The sequence below is a fragment of the Pangasianodon hypophthalmus genome, chromosome 27 (assembly GCF_027358585.1).
Source record: "Pangasianodon hypophthalmus isolate fPanHyp1 chromosome 27, fPanHyp1.pri, whole genome shotgun sequence".
NCBI lineage: Eukaryota > Metazoa > Chordata > Actinopteri > Siluriformes > Pangasiidae > Pangasianodon > Pangasianodon hypophthalmus.
In genome coordinates, this window is record NC_069736.1 from 3,359,448 (window position 1) to 3,379,862 (window position 20,415).

Below are 20,415 nucleotides of genomic sequence, written 5' to 3' on the forward strand. Positions count from 1 at the left end.
TGTTTTGGAATGTCTAAAACAAGTTAGCTTCTCTTATTGCTTATGTTATAGCAGCTATAAACAGTCGTTCCCTCAGCAGATTCTCTCTTGACGTTAATGAGACAAAAAAAAATCATTCTGTACTCTGAATCCATCCCTGTCTCTGTAGATGGAGTTTGATGAAAAGGAGCTGCGCAAGGAGATCAGCTACGCCATCAAGAACATTCACGGCATCAGGCACGTCTTCTTTCCACCATTCCTCAACTCCAAATCACTGTTGTGTCCGTCTTTTCCACCTGTCTGTCCTCGAAGTTTAATTTAATCACAAAACCTAATCACAACGTCTCCTTGAGTCTCGTTTTAACTCCTGCTTAAAACCGATTTTTATGAATTGTGACCCAGGAAGAGGAGCTTGTGATTAGAGTTGGCGTTTTTTTTTTTTTTTTATTGTTAATCTGTCGTACTCTAACCTGGGGCTGGTCGTGTGTGGTTTCTGCCTGTCCGGTGTAACTGACATAAAAATTCATCAGAAAGCATCACTGGACAGGATAGAAACCAGACAACTAACTGACTAATTTCCAAAACATCACTGGGGCAGTTATTCCTATAAAACAAATGATTCTCTTCCTTATATTTTTGTGTTTTATGGGACAGCTGGGGACATTTAGAAAGTCCTCTATGACTAAATGTTATTTTTCTTGCTAGTCATAGTTGGGAACAGACAGAGTCACGGTGTCTGGATTGCAAGAGTGAAAATCCACTTATGAATTTATAAGTGCTAATGTATTTTATGACCGATGATTTCCTGATTTGTTACTCTTAAACCATAAATCATACTAAATCATTTTAACACTCTTCTTTCTGCCCAACCTCTCCTTTTTCTCTCACCCTCTCCTCCTTTTTGTTTTTGTTATTTTTTTCACCTTCGGACCTGTCTGTTTCCTTTTTGACGGGCAGAACTGGGCTCTTCACCCCGGACATGGCCTTTGAGACCATTGTGAAAAGGCAGATCGCGAAGATTAAAGAGCCTTGCCAGAAATGCGTGGACATGGTCATTTCTGAGCTAGTCAATACCGTTAGGCAGTGTACCAAGAAGGTAAAGCCCTGGTGGAGGGTCATGATGTGTCCCAGCTCCCCCTAAAATCGCCGTCGCCTACCCATGGGCCTGTCGCTGGGCTGCAGAGGGGCAATGGCTAGTGTGTGTGTGTGTGTGTGTGTGTGTGTATATGAGTGTGTTTGTGTGCCTGGCTATAGGTTTTGTACAGAAATGAGAAGAATGGCCATGGCATGGTCAAAATAGCTGCCTGCACTGGGTAGAAACATCTGGGTGCTGGAGTTTGACTGCTAGGTGGAACTGAAGATAAAGAGGGACAGTTCTTGATATTTAAAACAGGGCTGGGTGTTATGATGATATGATAAATAATGAACTTTTTTATATCAATGACCAACAAATCAGTGAAATTTAATCCATTCACTTTTGTAGACTTTAAATTTAAAGTCTTTCCAGTAGTAATAATTTTTATTTTAGTAGTTAACCAAGTTCCCTTGTGATAAGGTTTATTCTTCAGCCATGATATATACCTAGCATGAAGACTTCGGCACCCAGACACCGGCTTGAAAGACTGTAGCGATGCAAATTTACGTCAGTCAGAATAAGTACAATACCTTCCAGCTAACAAATACGTCACTTTAAGCAACGTGGTTATGTGAACTGCAAGGAAACTGCAAAAGAATTGCATTTCCCCTTCTCGTTTTACATTCACACTACAAAACCACTAAGGACCAAGACAGGAGGCTATTAACAAGCACTAACTCCCAGATTAACAGCCGCTGGAGAGCCGTGTCAGCACTCTGTAAGAGTTCCCACTGCTCCAGTGGGGACGTAATAGACTGGCTCTGGTTTTGGTGGTCAGCTGTAAGGTAGGGGTCATGGAGAGCGGAATGTAGAGGGTCTCTGACTGGCGTGAGTGTGCGACGCTGCAGTCGAAATTATTCCTGGCTTCAAGCTGTTGGCCCGTGGACAGCAGGCTGAGGTTTCCTCTCTCTCTCTCTCTCTCTCTCTGTGGGAGGGAGATCTTGGCTCAAACGCTCTGACGAATGGCTTAAGGAGAAACCAAATGTCTCACTTGCCTTTTCTTTCCTCTGTGCTGTCTTATCTGTCCTTCCATCCTGAACCTGCTCTCTCCTTCCTCAACTCTTCTTCTCTCCCCTTCATTTTGCGTAGCTCCTCTTTCTTTCACTCTTTTCCTCTTTATTGTTTGAGCCTTTTCTCCATTTTTTGTTCTTTCTCCTTTCACCTCATGCTTCTCTCTTCCTCCCTCCATCCATCCTCCTCCTTTTTTCCCTCTTTTTCTACTTTCTCTGTCCTGTGCTGTGCCACCCCACTTCCTCTACAGGACGGGCCTGTTTACCCCCGATCTGGCCTTCGAGGCCATAGTGAAAAAGCTGATCCAAAAGCTGAAGTCTCCCTGCCTGAAGTGTATAGATATGGTAGTGAGTGAACTGACCTCCACTATACGAAAATGTAGTGAAAAGGTAATGCAGAAACAAAATCCTCGTTTGTCTGCGTCATTTTGGGTACGGATAGACTGACGGCTGGACTCAGTGGCAAAAAAAAAAAGAAGAAATCTGTGGCCATTATTTTTTTTGTTCAGTGTTAGGGATATCCATTTAGGCTCAAATACACAGGATTAAGTAAGGAATAAAACACTTGTGTGCATGCTGTTATTGGAAAATAACCAATGATGGGGTGGCATGTTGCAGCCTGACTCAAACTGGAGTTACACAACACTGATGTCGATTATTTTGAAATAACAGCATGTCCCAAAGTGTTTCAATTTCTTATTCGACAGCAATTTGTCAAAGATTAAAATTTTTCATTTATTAGTGAATGGCCTGTCATGTTTTTATCTGTTTATTGTTACATTTAATGTCGTGGAATGTCCATGAGACTAGTTAGTTCATTATAATAAGACAAATAGGAACGTGTAAAATCCTGAAGACTTTCCCATGGAGGAAAACTGCTGTTACAAAGCACTAACACTGGAGACTCCTTACATAAATGTTAAATAACCTTCTCCTTATAGAAAACTTCAACACATGAAAGATTATGTTTTTCTTTGTTAAGCAATGACAAATGACAACATATTAGAATGAATATATATTAATATAAACCTGTTATTTGCAGCTGCACTACTGTCAGAGCTGCACTTATAGAAAATCAGTCAACACCTTCTGACCAATCAGATTCGAGAATTCAACAGCTATAGTATAATATAACTGAATTTATCTTGATAAGTCAAGACACAAAGTTTGAGTTGTTGAGACGTTTGTTTAGTCCTTTCCCCACTGGTCTTCTTTCTATTTTAACAGTTAGTTTCGATATCTGATCCCTTCTTCTTTTCAAAGGCATTTGTTCCTGCTGTCTCATAGCACTGTTAAAGTAAGAGAATGTGTTTCTGATTAGGGCTGTCTCTAATCGTATTGTCTATTTTGACTTGGCCTTGTGAAAGTGTAAAGGCATTTTATTTCAGTACAAGGATATGATTACACACTTACTCAATTTACTGGCTATGTGAGTCATTTAGAACAAACCTGTAACTGAGCCAAACCTGTAACTCCTCACACATCTCAGCATTATATTTTAATAGTGTTACCTTTGGTTATAACCATGGTAGGAGAGAAAATAAAAACGTAAGCTATTAAAACAAATAATATTATAATATAATTAAATATACGGTAGTATTTGAAACTATAAAAAAGTCTTCTGCATCTACTGAAACATTTTGTATAACTGGAACATGTATCAGGACAACACTTTATCTTAAAATGCAATTTGGAACATTCTGAGAATCTAGAGAGACTCTACTGATTATTAATATATAATATAAAGATTAACATATACATTGATTTTCTACTTCCTTATATCCTGGACTTCCAGGGCGATTTTCCTTTGGAATTAGTGGGGTTTTCCTGCTTATTTTCTTGCCAAGTACAAATAACATTGACCTTATATGTGTAATCTATATAAGCTCCATGCTAGATCACATTTGTCCTCTGGCCATTCTTTTCAACATATGGTGTTCTGGTGTTCCTCCGCTTAGTCATCAAAGTCTAAAGTCTACTTTATTATAATTATGCATTATACTAGACAACAAAATGAGTAGTAGTGCTACATAACACACTTTAAAAAAACACTTAAACACTTACAAGGACAAGATTAAAAAAAGCAAAACTTACAAAAACAAAGTAGAAACACAACGTGAAAAACTAGCCATAGTTTTGGTCATAGAACCACAGTCACATCTTCTGTTTTGTTCATACAGACAAGTTTATTAGCATGCTTAAAACTTTTTTTTTCTGTTTGCTTAGTTGCCAGAGGTTCCCAATCTTTTTGGACATGGATATCCCAAGCCTTGGTGTTTTGGTTTCTCCTCCTTATTTACAGTCATGCTTGTAAATCCATATTCAAGAAATGTTTCAGTATATTTTTGTGTCTGTTTTCTTGACGTCTGTTGTTCCACCAAGTCAGAGACACTCAGTGTTGTCGAGGAGGTAGTGGATGAAGAAATTTGTCTGTTTTCATTGCTGAACTCCTGCGCTAGAACAGTGTGTCAGTATAGCGAAAAACACTAAAATAGCATGTACACTCTTCATTTAAACATGGCTTATTTGAATGCAGCTCTAGTAATATATTTGTAATGTAAAACAAATTAATAAGACATAAGAGAAGGTAGTGAGTTTCTCTCGCCCATTCTTTTATATCCATTCAATGATACCAGGTGGACAAGCTAATTCAAGACTCTACAGATATACAGAGCTGTGTATCATCTGTGTAACTATGAAAACTGACTCTGTCCTAATTTCACTGAAAACAGAACCTGGCCTTGTACGGAGCCCTTTCGTAAACCTTAAAAATGTCATATTTTCCTTAACACAACTTAACTAGCAGCATATATTCTACCTTTAAGAACTGATTGATGACAGTCCCTAAAAGGCCAACCTGCTAACAGAATCTGTCCAGCAAAAGTCAGTCTATCCTTACCACTTTTATAATTATTAATCTCATTCCATTTTATTGTATTCATATTCTTTATTCTTTATCACGGTACACTAAAGATTTATTTGGTTCTCTTACAAAATAACGTCCAAAATTTCAAGCTTCCAAATTGTCTCAGTTTCTTTGCATTTTTTAGTCCTGTCCTGTCTTTTTCTCACTTGTTTTGAAAGTTTTCATCTCTGTCCCTTTTCCATTAGCAAGTTATTAATAAATTTAGTAGTTTCTGTGAAATTCCTATATCAGTAATTGATATTTTATTAATTTGTTCCTAACATTTAGGTCGGTAGGTCCTGTTACACTCACTAGCTAACACCAATAAAAACATCTGTCTCTACCTTTCTCTTCTTCTCATGTTGTCATTTGTAGCCACCTTTCACATTTGATCAGTGATTTTCTTTGGACAACTGGCCTCTTGTGGATTTCTCCAAACACTTTACACTCTTTTATGCTTTTAACCCATGTCAAAAGTGCGCTATACAGTATTTCGTCACACGTTCTTTCACCAAGTGACTAACATCAGGTCAAACCTTTCATAGTAGGTTGTGAGAGGACGTGACTGTGCTGAAAATCCACATGAGGTCACTTTGATCTCTTCCAACATCCTCTCCTCCCTCTCTTCCTCTTTTTCAGTTCATTCGTTCAGTGCATGTATAAATGTACTGCTCATGTCTGCAAGCAGTCTTGTTTTTTGTCCTTTTTAAATTCCCTGTTTGGTTTTTGTATCGCTGTACTTGACTGAAGCAGTTAACCCGAACGCCTGCCACTTTGCGCTGTTTTATATAAGAGTCTGTGTTAAGGTTTGTGAGAGTGACTCTGCATGAGCCAAACATTGCAATGCATCATTAACTTAAACAGCTCCAACAATTAAAATGGTCCATAAAAGATATTAAAGCAGGGTGCTTTCACGTGCATTAGTCCTTTTGACGAGACCGAATCAGAGGGAAATTGACACTTTTGGTTTTGTTTGATAAAAGGTTTGGTTTGGTTTCAAACTACATATTATTCAACAAACCAAAAATTAAAAAAAAACAAAAAAACAATTGGCTGAGAGGCATGTAGGGCTGAAAAGGTAAATTGTAAACCTCTTTCATTTATTAGTCATACGGCAATGGAAAAAGGTGAACAAACCTTTGCCAAGTGCTTGTTGAAGTCACAAAAATCACCCAAGCACATAGAACACGGAGCCAGTGCTAAATAAAAGATTAGATAATTATATAAATCACAAGTTTAAAATACTTAGTGTTGTCAGATCCAGTGTGTATGTTCTCTTTCTGTTTGTCTCTAGAATACATGGCATTTATGCAGTGCTACAGCTCTGTCTTTTGGCTCCGTTTAGCAGCTCCCAATCCAAAACATGCAGGATTTTTGGTTCAGAGTCGATTCAGATTCAAATCACTTTATAGCTGCAATCGAACCGCACTTTCAAGTGGAACGAGACCTCCTCGCTCAGACCAGGGTTCAACTCAAATGAACTAAACATTGTGAAAGCACCCTTAGTGCCTGTTTAAAGGAGTCTTAAGACCTCAAAGCAGCTATTGTATATATTTTTTTGTCAAACCTTTCTATATAAAATAAACTGATTGAGCTTATTACATCATGGATAAATGCACCCATAAAATCTGGGAGCTAACAATTACCTTCCCAACGAAATTCATTTTAACAGACATGCACAAAGTCATCAATAAGAATTTAGTCTTAGCTATCACAATCATGCACCATTTGTATGTTTATTATTCTTTTATGTGATTCCTTTATATTTTGTTACTTGTGCATATGAACGTTACACATTAGCTTTTAAATCCAGCATGATTCATACAGCCATGTTGTTTGTATGTAGAGGAAGACACCAGTAGTAGGCCGAGTGTATGATACATTTGCTCTCTGCCTTGCATCTTGTCTGCATGTATGTGTGTATGTGTGTGTGTGTCCATAGCTGGCCCAGTACCCCATGCTGCGAGAGGAAATGGAAAGAATTGTCACTCAGCACATCCGTGATCGTGAGAGTCGCACCAAGGATCAGGTGAGGCGTAGAAGGAGCGATGCTACACATGCATTTCAGTATCTACCTTTATAACACTTTCATAAGCATTGCATTAATCTTTCTACACTGGATGATTTATGAAAGGCTTATGAGGTGTCATTAGAGAAAATTATAGGTGTCTCATCAAGAATTGCACTTTTTTTATTCTTCGCTTGAGCTTTATTAGTTTTGTTTTTACTGAAAGCACATTCTTGACAATTTGAGAAAGCGACAGAGGGTATACACACTGCTTCATAACAGAGTTATATATTCAGATTACCACTTTAGTTTGAGGGCATTAATATCATTCATTTGACTGGTATATGAGCTTCATAATTAAGTGTACTGGAAACAATTCATCTGAAGAATATTCAGTACTGAAGGTTCCTGTAAGAAGTAGAAACAGTATATACACTTTAGGCATAAGATCACTCAATACTTCATCAATGTGTATATATATATATATATATATATATATATATATATATATATATATATATATATATATATATATATATATATATATATACATATGCAATGCTTATGAATGGGTTATGAATGCCCAATGTAGGTACCCTTCAAAAAAATGGGTGTTACCCCTTTTGACTTTAATTTCTTCTAGAATCATCTGTAATACTCTGCCCCTTTTGACAGAGTATGATGTGAACCAAAATCTGGTCTAGAAACTAACCTATTGAAGCTTACATAACTGAAGTAAACAATTTTTTCACCTATGAACACAAGGTGATGCTGCTTATTGACATCGAGCTGGCTTACATGAACACCAACCATGAAGATTTCATCGGATTTGCCAAGTGGGTTTTCATATTTAATGTACGATCACTCTGATAGTTTCATGTCACTAGAGAAATGACTGGATTTGGATATCGCACTTTGCAAATAAAAGTAAGGCAGAAAGGCATATTTGAAAATGTTGTGTGGTTATCGAGAGTAGGAAAGTCGTGAATATCTTGTGCGGTTAAATGGATTTGCTTTGTTTAAACAAAAAAAAGCCCAATGATAAATTGTTGTAAAGACAAGTCCATTGAGGCTTGTGATGTGAAAATGGAGAAAATAATTTGAAATAGAATCAGTAAAGCCAGGTATCCACAAACTATAAGTATAATTCAATATAAATTTGACAGTAGCTATAAGCTTTAGTATTGTTTAGTATGTATAAATCCGTTTTATTTTCAGAAAACAATTTTTGTCTAAAAACAGTTTCAGTTATGTTGCATTGTTTAATAACAGTTTAAAAATATACAGTTAATAACTGTTTTCATGAGCAATTTTTTATATATATTTTACATTGCAAGCCTAAGCGTTCAACAGAATCATCTTTACAACAGTTTATCATTGGACATTTCTTGGTTTTAACATTCATATGATTTTAATTTACCTACACAAAGTATTCATGACATTCTTACTGTCAGTAACTATCAGTACTGTCAGTTATTAAACCACACAACATTACCACAAATAGTTTTCAGACAAATTATTTACTTAAAAAAATCTATCTAATTAATCTAATTATACAGACTATGAATTTCCCTCACAGATAATATTACACCTTATAACCTTTTAAATTTATATTTAATTGCATTTATAATTTGTTTCGATGCTAGACGTGTGACAGTTTTTTGTCTCTATATTGATTTATAATTTATTTAATAAGCATTTGCAAAAAAAAAAGGCGATATTCAAAGTATCATACAGACTAAAAAATATTTCGTTTCTTCTCCAAATGTGAGCATTATATTACAAAAGCCAACAATGAAAAACATCCTGCATCTGAGCACCTGAAATCTATTTTTCTTTCTCTTTAGTGCGCAGCAGAGAAGCAGCCAAATGAGCAAGAAAAAGGCAGCTGGCAATCAGGTACAATTTTTAATTCCTTAGAGCGCCATCTTCAGGACTGGGTGCAGATACACACTTTACTTTTTTCTATGTTGTCACCATTATTCTCAATAGTTTTAAATACTATTGATTTTAAAGCAATAGTTCAGCCAAAAATAAAATTTACGCATTTGTCTTTTAAGTCAAATGTAGTCAGTTAACCAGATTTGATATTTTATTGCTTTGTATAAAGCTAAAGCCCGTAGCCACCAGTTTAGCATTATAGTGGCATGTATAAGCCATTACATACTCGCTAATATGGTTTCTTTCACTATATGACACACTGTTATCCGTATAAATGAACAAAATTATTGCAGAGCTAAAAAAAAAAAAAAAAATCGCAGCAGCACATAGCTGGGTGTCAGTGTTAGGCTTAGCTAGGAGGTGTGGCCTAAAGTTGAAAGGCGGAATTATGTTAATATAGTTCCGTATAATTTTTAATACAGACACTGCCTACTATTTTACTCAAAAATTACTTTTTTTGAGGTGAGCGAGTGATCATTTAGGCATCCAGTTTGCATGATGATAAACTGTTAGCTATAAGATTCTATTTCTTGTTAGCTACATTAGCCTCAGTGAAAAACTAGAGCACTTCCAACACCACACAGCTGTTTGACTGTGACTGGAGGAAGTGGAACATTGTTCGTTTCGTTTTTGGCCGAACTCTTCCTTTAACTCCTTACATATGTCCTCATGTGTCAAGTCGCCTTAAAATAAATGTTGAGTTTCTGACCCAGTTCATATCTCCTGCATTTTGTGTTTTCTTCTGTATGTCGTTTCATGCTGCTTCTTCTTTATCAACTGGTCCAGGGGCAGGTTTGTGCTCTCGCTCATACCAGTTGAAATGAAGAGTTCTGTAGAGAAAACTGATCCTAGATCAGTTTTATAAAAACAACAATAACAAGAAAGGCTCTCTAGTATTTTCACACTCCTAACTAATGCAGATGATCTGCTTTTTATTTAGCGTTTCATTTCTGGCAGTTGTTAAGGGCAGAAACCTTTTCTTGTCCTGGGTGATATTTTCGGACCTTAGTGCCGCTGCAGTAGAGTAGACATACCCGTAGTAGAGTATTATGTAATTGTGCAGCTATTTTGGAGAGATGAGTGGATGTGACTGCATTCCTGAGGCTAGCGTGACTAGCAGCAGCCATGTTTTTTAATGCAGGTGGTCAGGACAGTCAAAACGTTCTAGACATAAAATTGCCATATTAAGTTTTTGGTTTTTGCCTTAACAACAAGCCATAATCATTTTATTCAACATGGTTTTTCTATTGTTGTTTCTGGAAACCACAAGGCAAAAAGGCAGAGAGTAGACGACAGTGAATGTCCTTTTTTTAAATTTCCTTTGTCCATTTGAGTGCAAATGTTTGTATCCCCCATGGTTTTTGAATGGAAAAAGACAATTTATCTGTACAAATACACCAGTATTACAACATAGAGGAGGACATGAGAGAGGTTGGGGCAGATATAAGGGCAATGGGTGGACATGTGAGTTTTTTATTTGAAAAGAAGAATTCAAACTGAAATGATTTATTTAATGATTATTATCTTAATATACACTATTTGATGTCTTTTTTTTTACTTGTAAGAATGAAGGAACATCTAAGAGAACTATTCTTGAAAATGTAATTTCTTTGTCTTATCCATTTTATCCCCCAAGGGAATACAAAATTTTGCACTCCAAATATGGATTTTTATATTTCCATTAGGCATCTTTTGTCCATTTTGTGTTTTCATAATCGATTATATTTTTGCCTTTGCCTCCTCTGCTCTAGGATGAGATCATGGTGAGTACTGTTCTTATATTTATGATGTGTGTGTGTGTGTGTGTGTAAGTGATATCACTAATGTAGATGGCAGGTGGCTCAAGCATCTCCCACACACTGGTTGTTATTTTTTTAAGCTTATGTCTGCCTTTCAGTTCATACAAACCCAAAAGCACGCTATGCAAACAACACAATTCAGGCCTTTGAAAAAATCGTGTATTTAGATCATCTATATTTATGCATGTCTGTGTCGTGTGGTTTAAAATTCCAGACTTTCTTTCTTCAGCTGTGTGATTTTGTGCTCTGGAGCTAAGCATAACCAAGTCAGCTGTGTATAATGATACAGGTTAAGAGAGTGTACTTTATGTTGTGGCCATGTGGAATTCTCCATTCTTATTGGTCAGAAGGTGTTGATTAGTTTTCCATAACAGCAACTCTGACAGTAGTTCAGCTACAAGTTTATACAGGTTTATATTAGTACTTCATACATCATTGTTTCTATAGTAACAGGTTATTGATAGAGAGAAAATGTTGTTTCATGTTGGTGTGTGGATGAGAGTGTAAGAGAGTTTGTATTTTCCTCCAATCCACTGGAGGCAATAGGTATGTGTGTATGTGTGTGTTTTACTGTTTATAATCTCTGTTTATCTTGTTCTGTTTCTCAGGTCATCAGGAAGGGCTGGCTGACAATCAACAACATCGGCATCATGAAAGGTGGCGCTAAGGAGTACTGGTTCGTGTTGACGGCCGAATCGCTCTCCTGGTACAAGGATGATGAGGTGAGCTGTTTGTAGACGCTACTTTTTATACCATGTGATCAAATAATGTTCACAGTAGAGCACTGGATTGAAATCGAAGGTTTGCAGTAAGCTGAATAAATAATAGAAACATGACATGGGTGGGTTTAATGTCAATAGTCAATATATAATAATAATATAATAATAGTAATATAAGTTGATATAAATATTACGAGTGAATGCAACAGATGATATCATGGAAGAAATCATTCATGTGTTTTTATACACTTCTGTATTGTGCTTTGTGTTTCCACATCAGAAACACATGTCTGTAATGAATGGGAAGCAAAAACTTTTTCTTAGAAGCGTCATGATTCTATTGAAAGAGAAAGAAAGTCAGCAGTACAAACATTTCTGATGAAAAATAAACACTGAAAATTGGATACTGGAAATGATAGGGTTCTCGTGGTGGATGAAAATTACTGCATGCCCTTACATATTCTTCAATAAATTGATCTGTTTCACATTACTGTGCAAAATGTAAATATTTGTCAATATTTTTGTCATTAAATATCCTTCCTTATTATTATACTACATTGACACTGATTTGCCAGACCCTTTTCCCTCCAAAGGCATTTATTTAAAACCTTTTAATAAAATCTAATACCTTATGTACCACATAATTAATTGAATTCAGTTGAGGATGAACATGTGAAATGAGATACAAATGAGCAGAGCCAGACAAATAAACATACGCACACCACCTAACAGTCACATTACACAGCGACAGTGTCTCTCTGTGCTCTCACTTTAACCAACACACAGAATCACACAGTCACTCCAACACTTACGTCTACTAGATGCCAGAATCGACCAAAACAACCTTTATGATATCTGATGCCTGTTATAATAATCAACAGGCTTATGTATTCTTATGAATGTTCCCCTTAAGTAAAGGAGTACCCATAAGTATCGATAATTGAATAGAATACAGTAAGAATGTAGCTGAAAATCGATACGTTATTCAGAACAAAAAGATAAAGTGTTCTAAACAAATACAAATACAGATATGAATAGGAGGTCCGCTATTCATGTTTTTTTTTTTTAATCAAGCTTGTCAGAAGGATTGACAGGGTACCTGTTTGAGGCTAGAGATGTGGACTGTGACTGTGACTGTGATTGTGCAAGTCGGAAGTTTTTAGCGAGCGGCTCAGATACGAAGCTCGCAAGACGAACAAAGGTGACATTCATCGTTCATTCGTTCATCCTTAGTAACTGCCTGGTCAGGGTCATGGTGGTTTAAATTAGGCTACTATTTTGTTTGTTCATTGGAACTAAAACCAAGCAAATTTGTTAGAACCTATCACAGACAGTTACTGACAAATATACATGTATAAATATACTACAATAATATATTCAAAAACAATAAAATACAACATTAAGTACGGGAGTAAAAAAACAGTATCGCACACATTACTAGCTGAGCTTGAGGAGTTTGAATTCGTACATTTCTTCCACTGAGCTTTTTCCAGTGCTTCTGGAGACATTGTGGTAGGGTCCCCTTCTTAAACCCATTTTGGGTTTAAATCCAAATACAGATACGTATATTTGGAGCATTAAACAGTTACAGATACAGATCGCGTCATTACAATACACCCCTAGAGTCCCCTAGATACATCCTGCTTAATATCATTCATCTGATAATCTCATGACATTTCATAACTTGTTTAATTTTCATATAAAGCTTTCTTTACTCCAGGCCCATGACCGCATCATACTGTCAATTTACTTCAAATCAACTTTAGATCAATAAAGTGGAAAACTACCCCAAGACATCCCAGCGTGCTTTGCTTTCGCTTACGAGCTGGCGCCAACACAAGCATTACACACCACTCGCCAATATGTTTTACTTTTAATGGCTGGGCTTTTATGTGGGATCGTTTAGATTGATTTTTTCCAAAATAGAAATGATCTCAATTGGATATTATATATTTTTTTAAGGCGTTCCATTTTGGCTTGGTTGCTTTCTGCTGACTTGGCAAGTTTTTTTTAAAAAAAAACAAAAAAATCCATCTTGTAGAAATTTTTTCCACTGTGGTAAGATTTCTAGTAAATGACTCTTGTTGGACTTGGTGTACGACATAATTTTTGATGAATATGATGTGTGTTAGATGAACATAGGCCAAGAGTTCATAGATTTCTTATACCGCCTTTATATTAGACAACATCATGATGGCCTGGATGGTAATTTTGAGCATTTGTAGTTTGTGGGCGTGTGTGTGTGAGAGAGAGAGAGAGAGAGACTCACCGAAGCTGGCACACACATGTGCATACCAGAATCTGGTGCTGTCAGTGGCGCCTCGCCTGTTCCCCTCCAGACTGGGGCTGCTTCTCATAAACCTCTTAACTTTCAAAGAGAAACGGCAGGGTAGGATACGGTAGGGTAGGGTGTGTGTGTGTGTGTGTGTGTGTGTGTGTGTGTGTGTGCGTGCGCGCATGTGTTAGGTAGAATAGCTCAGAGGACGGGCGGGGGTCTGATGTGTGTGTGTGTGTGTGTGTGTGTGTGTGTATCTGGTTAGCTGGTTAGGATGGAGTTAACGAGGAGCATGTGGGGTAATGAGAGAGGGGATTCTCTGGTGGTGTTTTATCTCTAACACAAAGTCTCCTTCTCTTACACACCAAGGGTGGGACCTCCATCCGCCTCCTCCCGCTCTTTCTCCACCACATGTATTTATTTTAACGTGAGATGGAAATGGCAGTTCCTCAGAGCACAGGGACCCAAAGCTAACACACTTAAGCATGGAGGTATAGCAGCCCTGCGTTGCTTTTGTTAATGAGGATAAAGAGAACTGACGTCCATTTCCACTACATTTGTCCAAACCTGGTGTGTGTGTGCGTGTGGTACATGCACAGACACACACACACACACACACACTCGCACACACACTCTCTAGGCACACACACTCTGTGCAGGCGTGTTTGCTTTTCTTGGGTGGCACACGGGTGACTAAGGTCAAGGCCTGTGCTGAGGCGATTTACTAAATCCATTGCTCTTTGTCTAAATAATAAACAACATCCCCAGCCGTGTCAATTCTACAGATTTGTTTCTTTATTTTCACAGGATTTTCTTCCTCGCCGTCTCTTGAAATGGCATCTGAGGTTATAACAGCTATAGCAGAAACTCGTAGGTTGCTCTTAGTAAATCTGCACTTGCTTTCTCACATGAACTTTTTTCTTCTGACCATAAGATCCATAACGAGTGTGTAGTTGAAGTTCGTTTCCTATTGGCTTACTGCGGTTTTGCATATTACTGAAGCTGTCTGTGTGTGTGTGTGTGTGTGTGTGTGTGTTTAAACCCAGTAAATATCTATAACCATTACCTACATGTCCATCACACTGTAGCCACACTGGCCATTTTAAAATTTAAATTTATCATGTTTTTTTATTGTATAATTTTACATTTGCATACTGATTATTTAGGTTCATCGGTTTGTTCTTTGTAGAGTGTGTGTACAGTAAACTGTTTCCCTTTCACAGAGGATTCCAAGACGAATCCTAATAGAAAGCTAAGAAACCTTAGATATCCAAAAAGAGAGAAAAAAAACCCTCTTGGAAAACTCTGGTGTAAGAGTGTACGTGTATGAGTGTAAATTGCACCATTTTAGGAGAGTATCACGGGTCCAGTCTTCAAGAAGTCTTCAAGGGTTCTTTAGATAATTAAGGTTTCTCAGCATAGGGTTCTGGAAAGGGTTCTGCTTGTGACTCTTTCTGAAAGGGTAACACTTTACTTTAGGGTTCTACATAGAACAAACTGAAGAACCCGTAAAGGTGTTAGATTGAAGAGTACAGTGAGTGTAACTGTAATAACGTATACCTAAAATCTGAAATGTTTCCCTCAGAGGGACAAACGAAGAACCTTTCTGGATTTCATCTTTTTACTAAACTGACCAGGTGTTGCTTTAAGGTACCACATACTTTTTTAACCTTAGTATTTTTTAAAGTACCAGGTATTTCTTTAACCCTAGTGTTTTTAATGTACCAGGTATTTCTTTAACCCTAGTGTTTTTAAAGTACCAGCTATTTCTATAAGGTACCAGTTACTTTTTTAACCCTAGCATTTTTAAAGTACCAGGTATTTCTATAAAGTACCAGGTACTTTCATTAACCCTAGTGTTTTTTATGGTTCAGGTACATTTTTCATCCTAGGTTTCTTTCAAGGTATCAGGTACTTTTTTTTTAACCCTAGTGTTTTTAAGGTACCGGGTACCTGTTTAAGAGAGGGGCTTTTTTTCTTTTTAATCAGAATAATATTTAAGCATTCTGCATCGCATCTTTTTGATGCCACTGTTACTCACTGAATACGTAATTGATTCCTAAATTTCTTTTCCTCTTCTTTTTTTCATACGAATGCATTAGATGTTTTTCTCTCTTCCTCCATAGACCTTTAAAAGTTTCTCATAGAGCCTTTAGGGTTTTAAGTAGAACTACTTTAGGAAATGAAGAATCCTTAATTATCCAAAAAACCTCTGAGGAACCCGTTTCTTCTGACAGTGTAAACTGTGACTCATCATTTTTCTGAAGAAATGATGAAAAAATGGTGTTATATATTTTTGCAATGACTCTCCTCTTCTCTCCTCTTCTCTGTGGTTCCCTTCTCTTACTCTCAGACTCTTTATAACCCTTCTGCCCACTGGGTTTTGGTGCTGTGGGGTAAACGGGGGGAGGAGAGGGGGGGTCAGAGGGGTTGGTGGTTGTGGTCTGGTTTCTATTACCAGACATGCTTTGAATCAAGCGAACCCAGCGTTCCCCAATGCCTCGCAAAACTGTGCAGACATGAATGAAGAAAAGTCCAACTGCACGAGCCAACACGATCCCCTCTCATTCCACTTTCACTGAACCCCCCCTCCATTTATCACACACACACTCACACACACACACACACACACACACGCAGTCATGTATTACTGCCTGTGTGGGGTAATTCTATTAACAACATAGAATCTTATTGCAGGTAAACAACAATATAATTATGTTTAAAAATATTTTAAAAAATTAATGTTTTTAAAAATTCCTAAAATTGATTTTGTTTCTTTATGTAAAAGAAATGGTTTTCCTTATGGGGACCAGCAAACACACACAGTCACATTATTACGTATTCTTATCAGTAACCAAAAGGTACCTCTATTTATTTATTTATTTATGTAATTTTATCATTCATTTTAGTATTTCTTTAAAGTCCCTTTTTTGCCAGGTTTCCACTCATGGTCAAAATTCCTGTGTATTCCTATAATCAGAGGACACTTTGTCCCCACAAGGGGCAAAATACATTTACACACACACACACACACACACACCACATGCCCATAGAGACTTTCTGGCTGCCTTTCCATTCGAAAAAATGTGCACATACGGTTTATCAACGTTATTCAGCTTCGTCAAGGAGGCATTTTTAAAGGCTAGGTTGTTGCAGCGTCCAACATACACACACACACACACACACACACACACACACACACACAAAAGCTAACCTTAAACTCGCTAACCTTTTTCTTTTTGGGTTTTTCTTAAAATATTGTATTTTATAAACCTGTTAGTTTATGGACACCAGCCTTATGTCAGAATGTGTTCCTAAACACATACACACACACACACACACACACAAGCACACACACACCTAGACTGGTTAAAGTAACTTCAAACGATACACTCTGCTTGGAATACCACACATGAACCAAGAGAAAACAGTGTGTTTGTTTGTGTGTGTGTGTGTGTGTGACCAGCTTTAGGCATTTTTATTGAATTTGGCACTTTTTCATCAGCAGATGTAAAACAGTCACCAGCAACATTCAATTCATCAAAGCTTTAGACTGGAGCCAGTTCATCATCTCTGTTTGTTGTTATGTGTTCTCTCTCTCTGTGTCTCTGTGTGTGTGTGTGTGTGTGTGTCTCTCTCTCTCTCTCTGTGTCTCTCACTCTCTCTCTCTCTCTCTCTCTCTCTCTCTCTTTGTGTCTCTCACCCTCTCTGTCTCTCTCTCTGTCTCTCTCTCTCTCTCTCTCTCTCTTCCAGTCTGTCTCTTTCTGTCTCCCTTTCATGTTCCTTCCTCTCTTCCAACACTGTCTTACTCTGTGTGTGTGTGTGTGTGTGTGTGTGTGTGTGTAGTGATGGAGAGGCGAACTGTTCCAGCTTACCTTTTCATGTTCCCAGACAAATATAGAAATGTGGATGTGTGTGCATCTGTGTGTGAGATCTGTGTAGCTTTTGTAAGTTCTTTTTTCTTTTCGCTATTGCTTTCTTTTGGGTTGGGTCACTTACTTTTAAGTCATGGCTAAATATAAATGATTGTTTATATGGCTGTGGGATGTTTTATGGTGTTGCCTAGTCATGCTGTGTCACTCCTGTGAGCGATAAAACTAGCTTAGTGCCTTAGAAATGCTTTACACACCGAGACTATTATTTACTCATTCAACTACAGCATAGTGAAAGTGAAGTAAGTGTAAGATGACAGCTCTTGAATGTTTCAAGGGTTAATAATAACATTCATTTATTTAAAATAATTAAAAAAAAACACATTTCAAATTGAATTTGATGGATTTATTAAAGAATTACACATCACAGTTCATCAGTAAAGCATGACAAGCTGTTGATTGGTCGATAGGTTTGCGTTGTCAGCGATGACGAGGACCGACTCTCGCGTTTCCCCACCCAGCCTAACCAATGTGCAGACTACTGTACAACCGCTACTTCCTGAACAGGTAGTCTGAACACTGGGCAGGCGGGACAGGTCAATGTCCTCTCTATTTCAACCTTCTTACTCCATTCCCGGACCAATTTGCACACACATGCTCTCATATCCTGGACGTCTGATTAATTCAGAGATTAGAGATATCTGTGTGCTTTACCATATCAAGTGAGAAGTGATGGCTGCTGCAGCGATGGTGCTTTCAGCGCTCCGTCCTGCCTCCTGTGGAGTAAAACACATTCTCAGGTTACATCCTGAAATCCCCCAAAATATTCCTCTAACTAGTAAAAGTACCTAAAAGCAATAACACGTAATGTGTACCAGTTGATTTTGATTTTGAAATCTGAGATGATTTAGGTGCACATTTTATTGTGATATTATATTAGATGATTTAACCAGCTGCATGCTCAACTTGGAGACGTGCCCTCGTTGACCTCTGTCTCCAACCGGCATTGTGCATAGAGTAAAATGACAAAAATGAACAGATGCATTGCCGTCTTTTTTTTAAATCTAAAAATGCATGAAGCACTTACCCAAAAGTTCCAGTCTTTCCCTCCTCTCAGGACTCTGGAAAGAAATCGCAAGCTGAGATGAACTTTTAATATTGGAAGATAAACTTTTAATTTAGCTCTGTTTTAAAATGGACAGAAAAGTGTCTTTAGGGATAAAGATCAGCGTATAACGACAACTTTTTCTATCCACAAGTCTAAACACTCAGATAAAACAGCGCTTAAGCAATACTTTACCTTCTTGAGTGCAAAGCTGGATAGATTCAGCACAGATGTTTCTCTTCACACTTCACCCATCCCCATCCCATCCGTCTTCCCCTCTCCAGTCAGAGTGAGACGCTTCAGCCGGGCGGTACTTGAAGTCAGACAGCCAGGCCGTAAAAGTATGGAATTATACAAGTTATAGAAGTTCAGGTCTATCTCCGGGCCCTGAGGTTCGTTCAGAGGAAAAAACGACTGTCTCTGAGTTGAAGTCCCGAGACTTTCCCTTGAAAACGCAACATGTACACGTTCTGACTTGGAAAAAAGACGGAGAACGGAGCGCGTTGTCCCGTTCCTACCGGGTGGCACAGCGGCAACTCGTAAGCTTGACGTGGCAGAGTGCTGTTAACTTTCCCAGTGAGAGAGAAGGAAAGAGGGAGATGGAGGAGAAAGAGGAGGAGCTAACTTTTTTCTTTCTTTTTTTTTTTGCTCACCCCCGTCTCCATTCTACCCTCATCTGTCTGGCTTTTTTTCCCCCTCCCGCTTTTTGGGGAGGCAGCAGGAAGTGGTGGGTCAAAGGTCAACAGGAAGTGAATCGCATTAATTTGCTGCATGCGTCTTGTGTAATTGTAAAAGGCGGCTGGGGGGGGGGGGGGGGGGGGGGGGGGGGATTGGTTGGTCCGGTCCATTTTTTGAGGGAGAACGTCAGTCCGTGTGTGTGTGTGTGTGTGTGTGTGTGTGTGTGTGTGAGGGGAGGGAGGGTGGTTGGGGTGTGTGTCAGCCCGTGTGCATGTGTGGGAGTCGGAGTGGATGACTCTTGAGGCTCCATGGCTTTGTAGCTGCTGGAGGAATGTCGGAGTTTCTTGGCGAGGAGGCAGGGTTGTAATAACTCCAGATGTGCAGCCCTGTGGCCGCTTTGCTCGGCCTGCTGTGTTTTTTCTGCTGAAGCTGATTTCCTTTCCCTGTCCAGAGCGAATAAAGGAGCCTTTATGCTGCCGAGGAGCGCTCCTCACAGTCCCGCCACCACATCCAGCACCCCCACCAGCAGAAAGTGCAGATAGTGGTTCGAGTAGCGGGAGTGAAATCTGGAGCACATTTAACGTGTGCATTAGTTAGCGATCTCTCTGCTCTGTGATGTGGCTACATCAGCCAGACTTCAGGTTTGGGATCCATCCTGGAAAGATTTTCACGTCTGTTTCCCTACCAAATGATAATATACTTTTTTTAAACATCTCATCCCTTTGTCCTACTTTTCTTTACATTAGTATTTCTCTTTCCTACCTTTCTGGTTCTTATATATTAGGAAACAAAATCAAGAGCAACCTACAGGTGAAACATTTCCATTAATAAAGATATAATTGATTGGAAAAGTTTTACACGCACCATGATTTCTGGGTGGAAAAATGTAAAATGTGACTCTGTTTCAGCAAAAAACAAGACTTCCAAAGAAGTTAAAATGAGAACCTGCAACCCCAGAACAATCTAAAACATAAAATAAAGATAATAAT

General features: G+C 38.2%; 1 protein-coding gene and 1 long non-coding RNA gene across 14 annotated transcripts in view; one reads left to right on the top strand and one right to left on the bottom strand.

Annotated features, from left to right (window-relative positions):
• The window catches only part of dnm1a (dynamin 1a), a 65,738-nt gene that overhangs the window by 20,034 nt on the left and 25,289 nt on the right, over positions 1 to 20,415 (top strand). For 11 of the 13 annotated variants that reach the window (XR_008301085.1, XR_008301086.1, XR_008301087.1 and 8 more), the window contains exons 9-15: positions 149 to 216; positions 937 to 1,075; positions 6,972 to 7,058; positions 7,803 to 7,873; positions 8,885 to 8,936; positions 10,730 to 10,741; positions 11,386 to 11,499. Coding sequence is in view for 7 of the 13 variants with exons in the window: in XM_053230235.1 (XP_053086210.1) it covers positions 149 to 216; positions 937 to 1,075; positions 6,972 to 7,058; positions 7,803 to 7,873; positions 8,885 to 8,936; positions 10,730 to 10,741; positions 11,386 to 11,499 (543 nt within the window). In the remaining 6 variants the exon portion in view is untranslated. Of the gene's footprint in view, positions 1 to 148; positions 217 to 936; positions 1,076 to 2,375; positions 2,515 to 6,971; positions 7,059 to 7,802; positions 7,874 to 8,884; positions 8,937 to 10,729; positions 10,742 to 11,385; positions 11,500 to 20,415 lie in introns of all 13 variants that reach the window. The other 2 variants (XM_026921829.3, XM_053230234.1) reach the window with 1 other exon arrangement.
• LOC113531253 (uncharacterized) lies at positions 18,035 to 19,411 on the bottom strand. The gene is made up of 3 exons (XR_003403235.3): positions 18,944 to 19,411; positions 18,731 to 18,764; positions 18,035 to 18,419 (listed from the first exon to the last, which is right to left on the bottom strand). It is a non-coding gene; the product is annotated as an uncharacterized LOC113531253 (long non-coding RNA).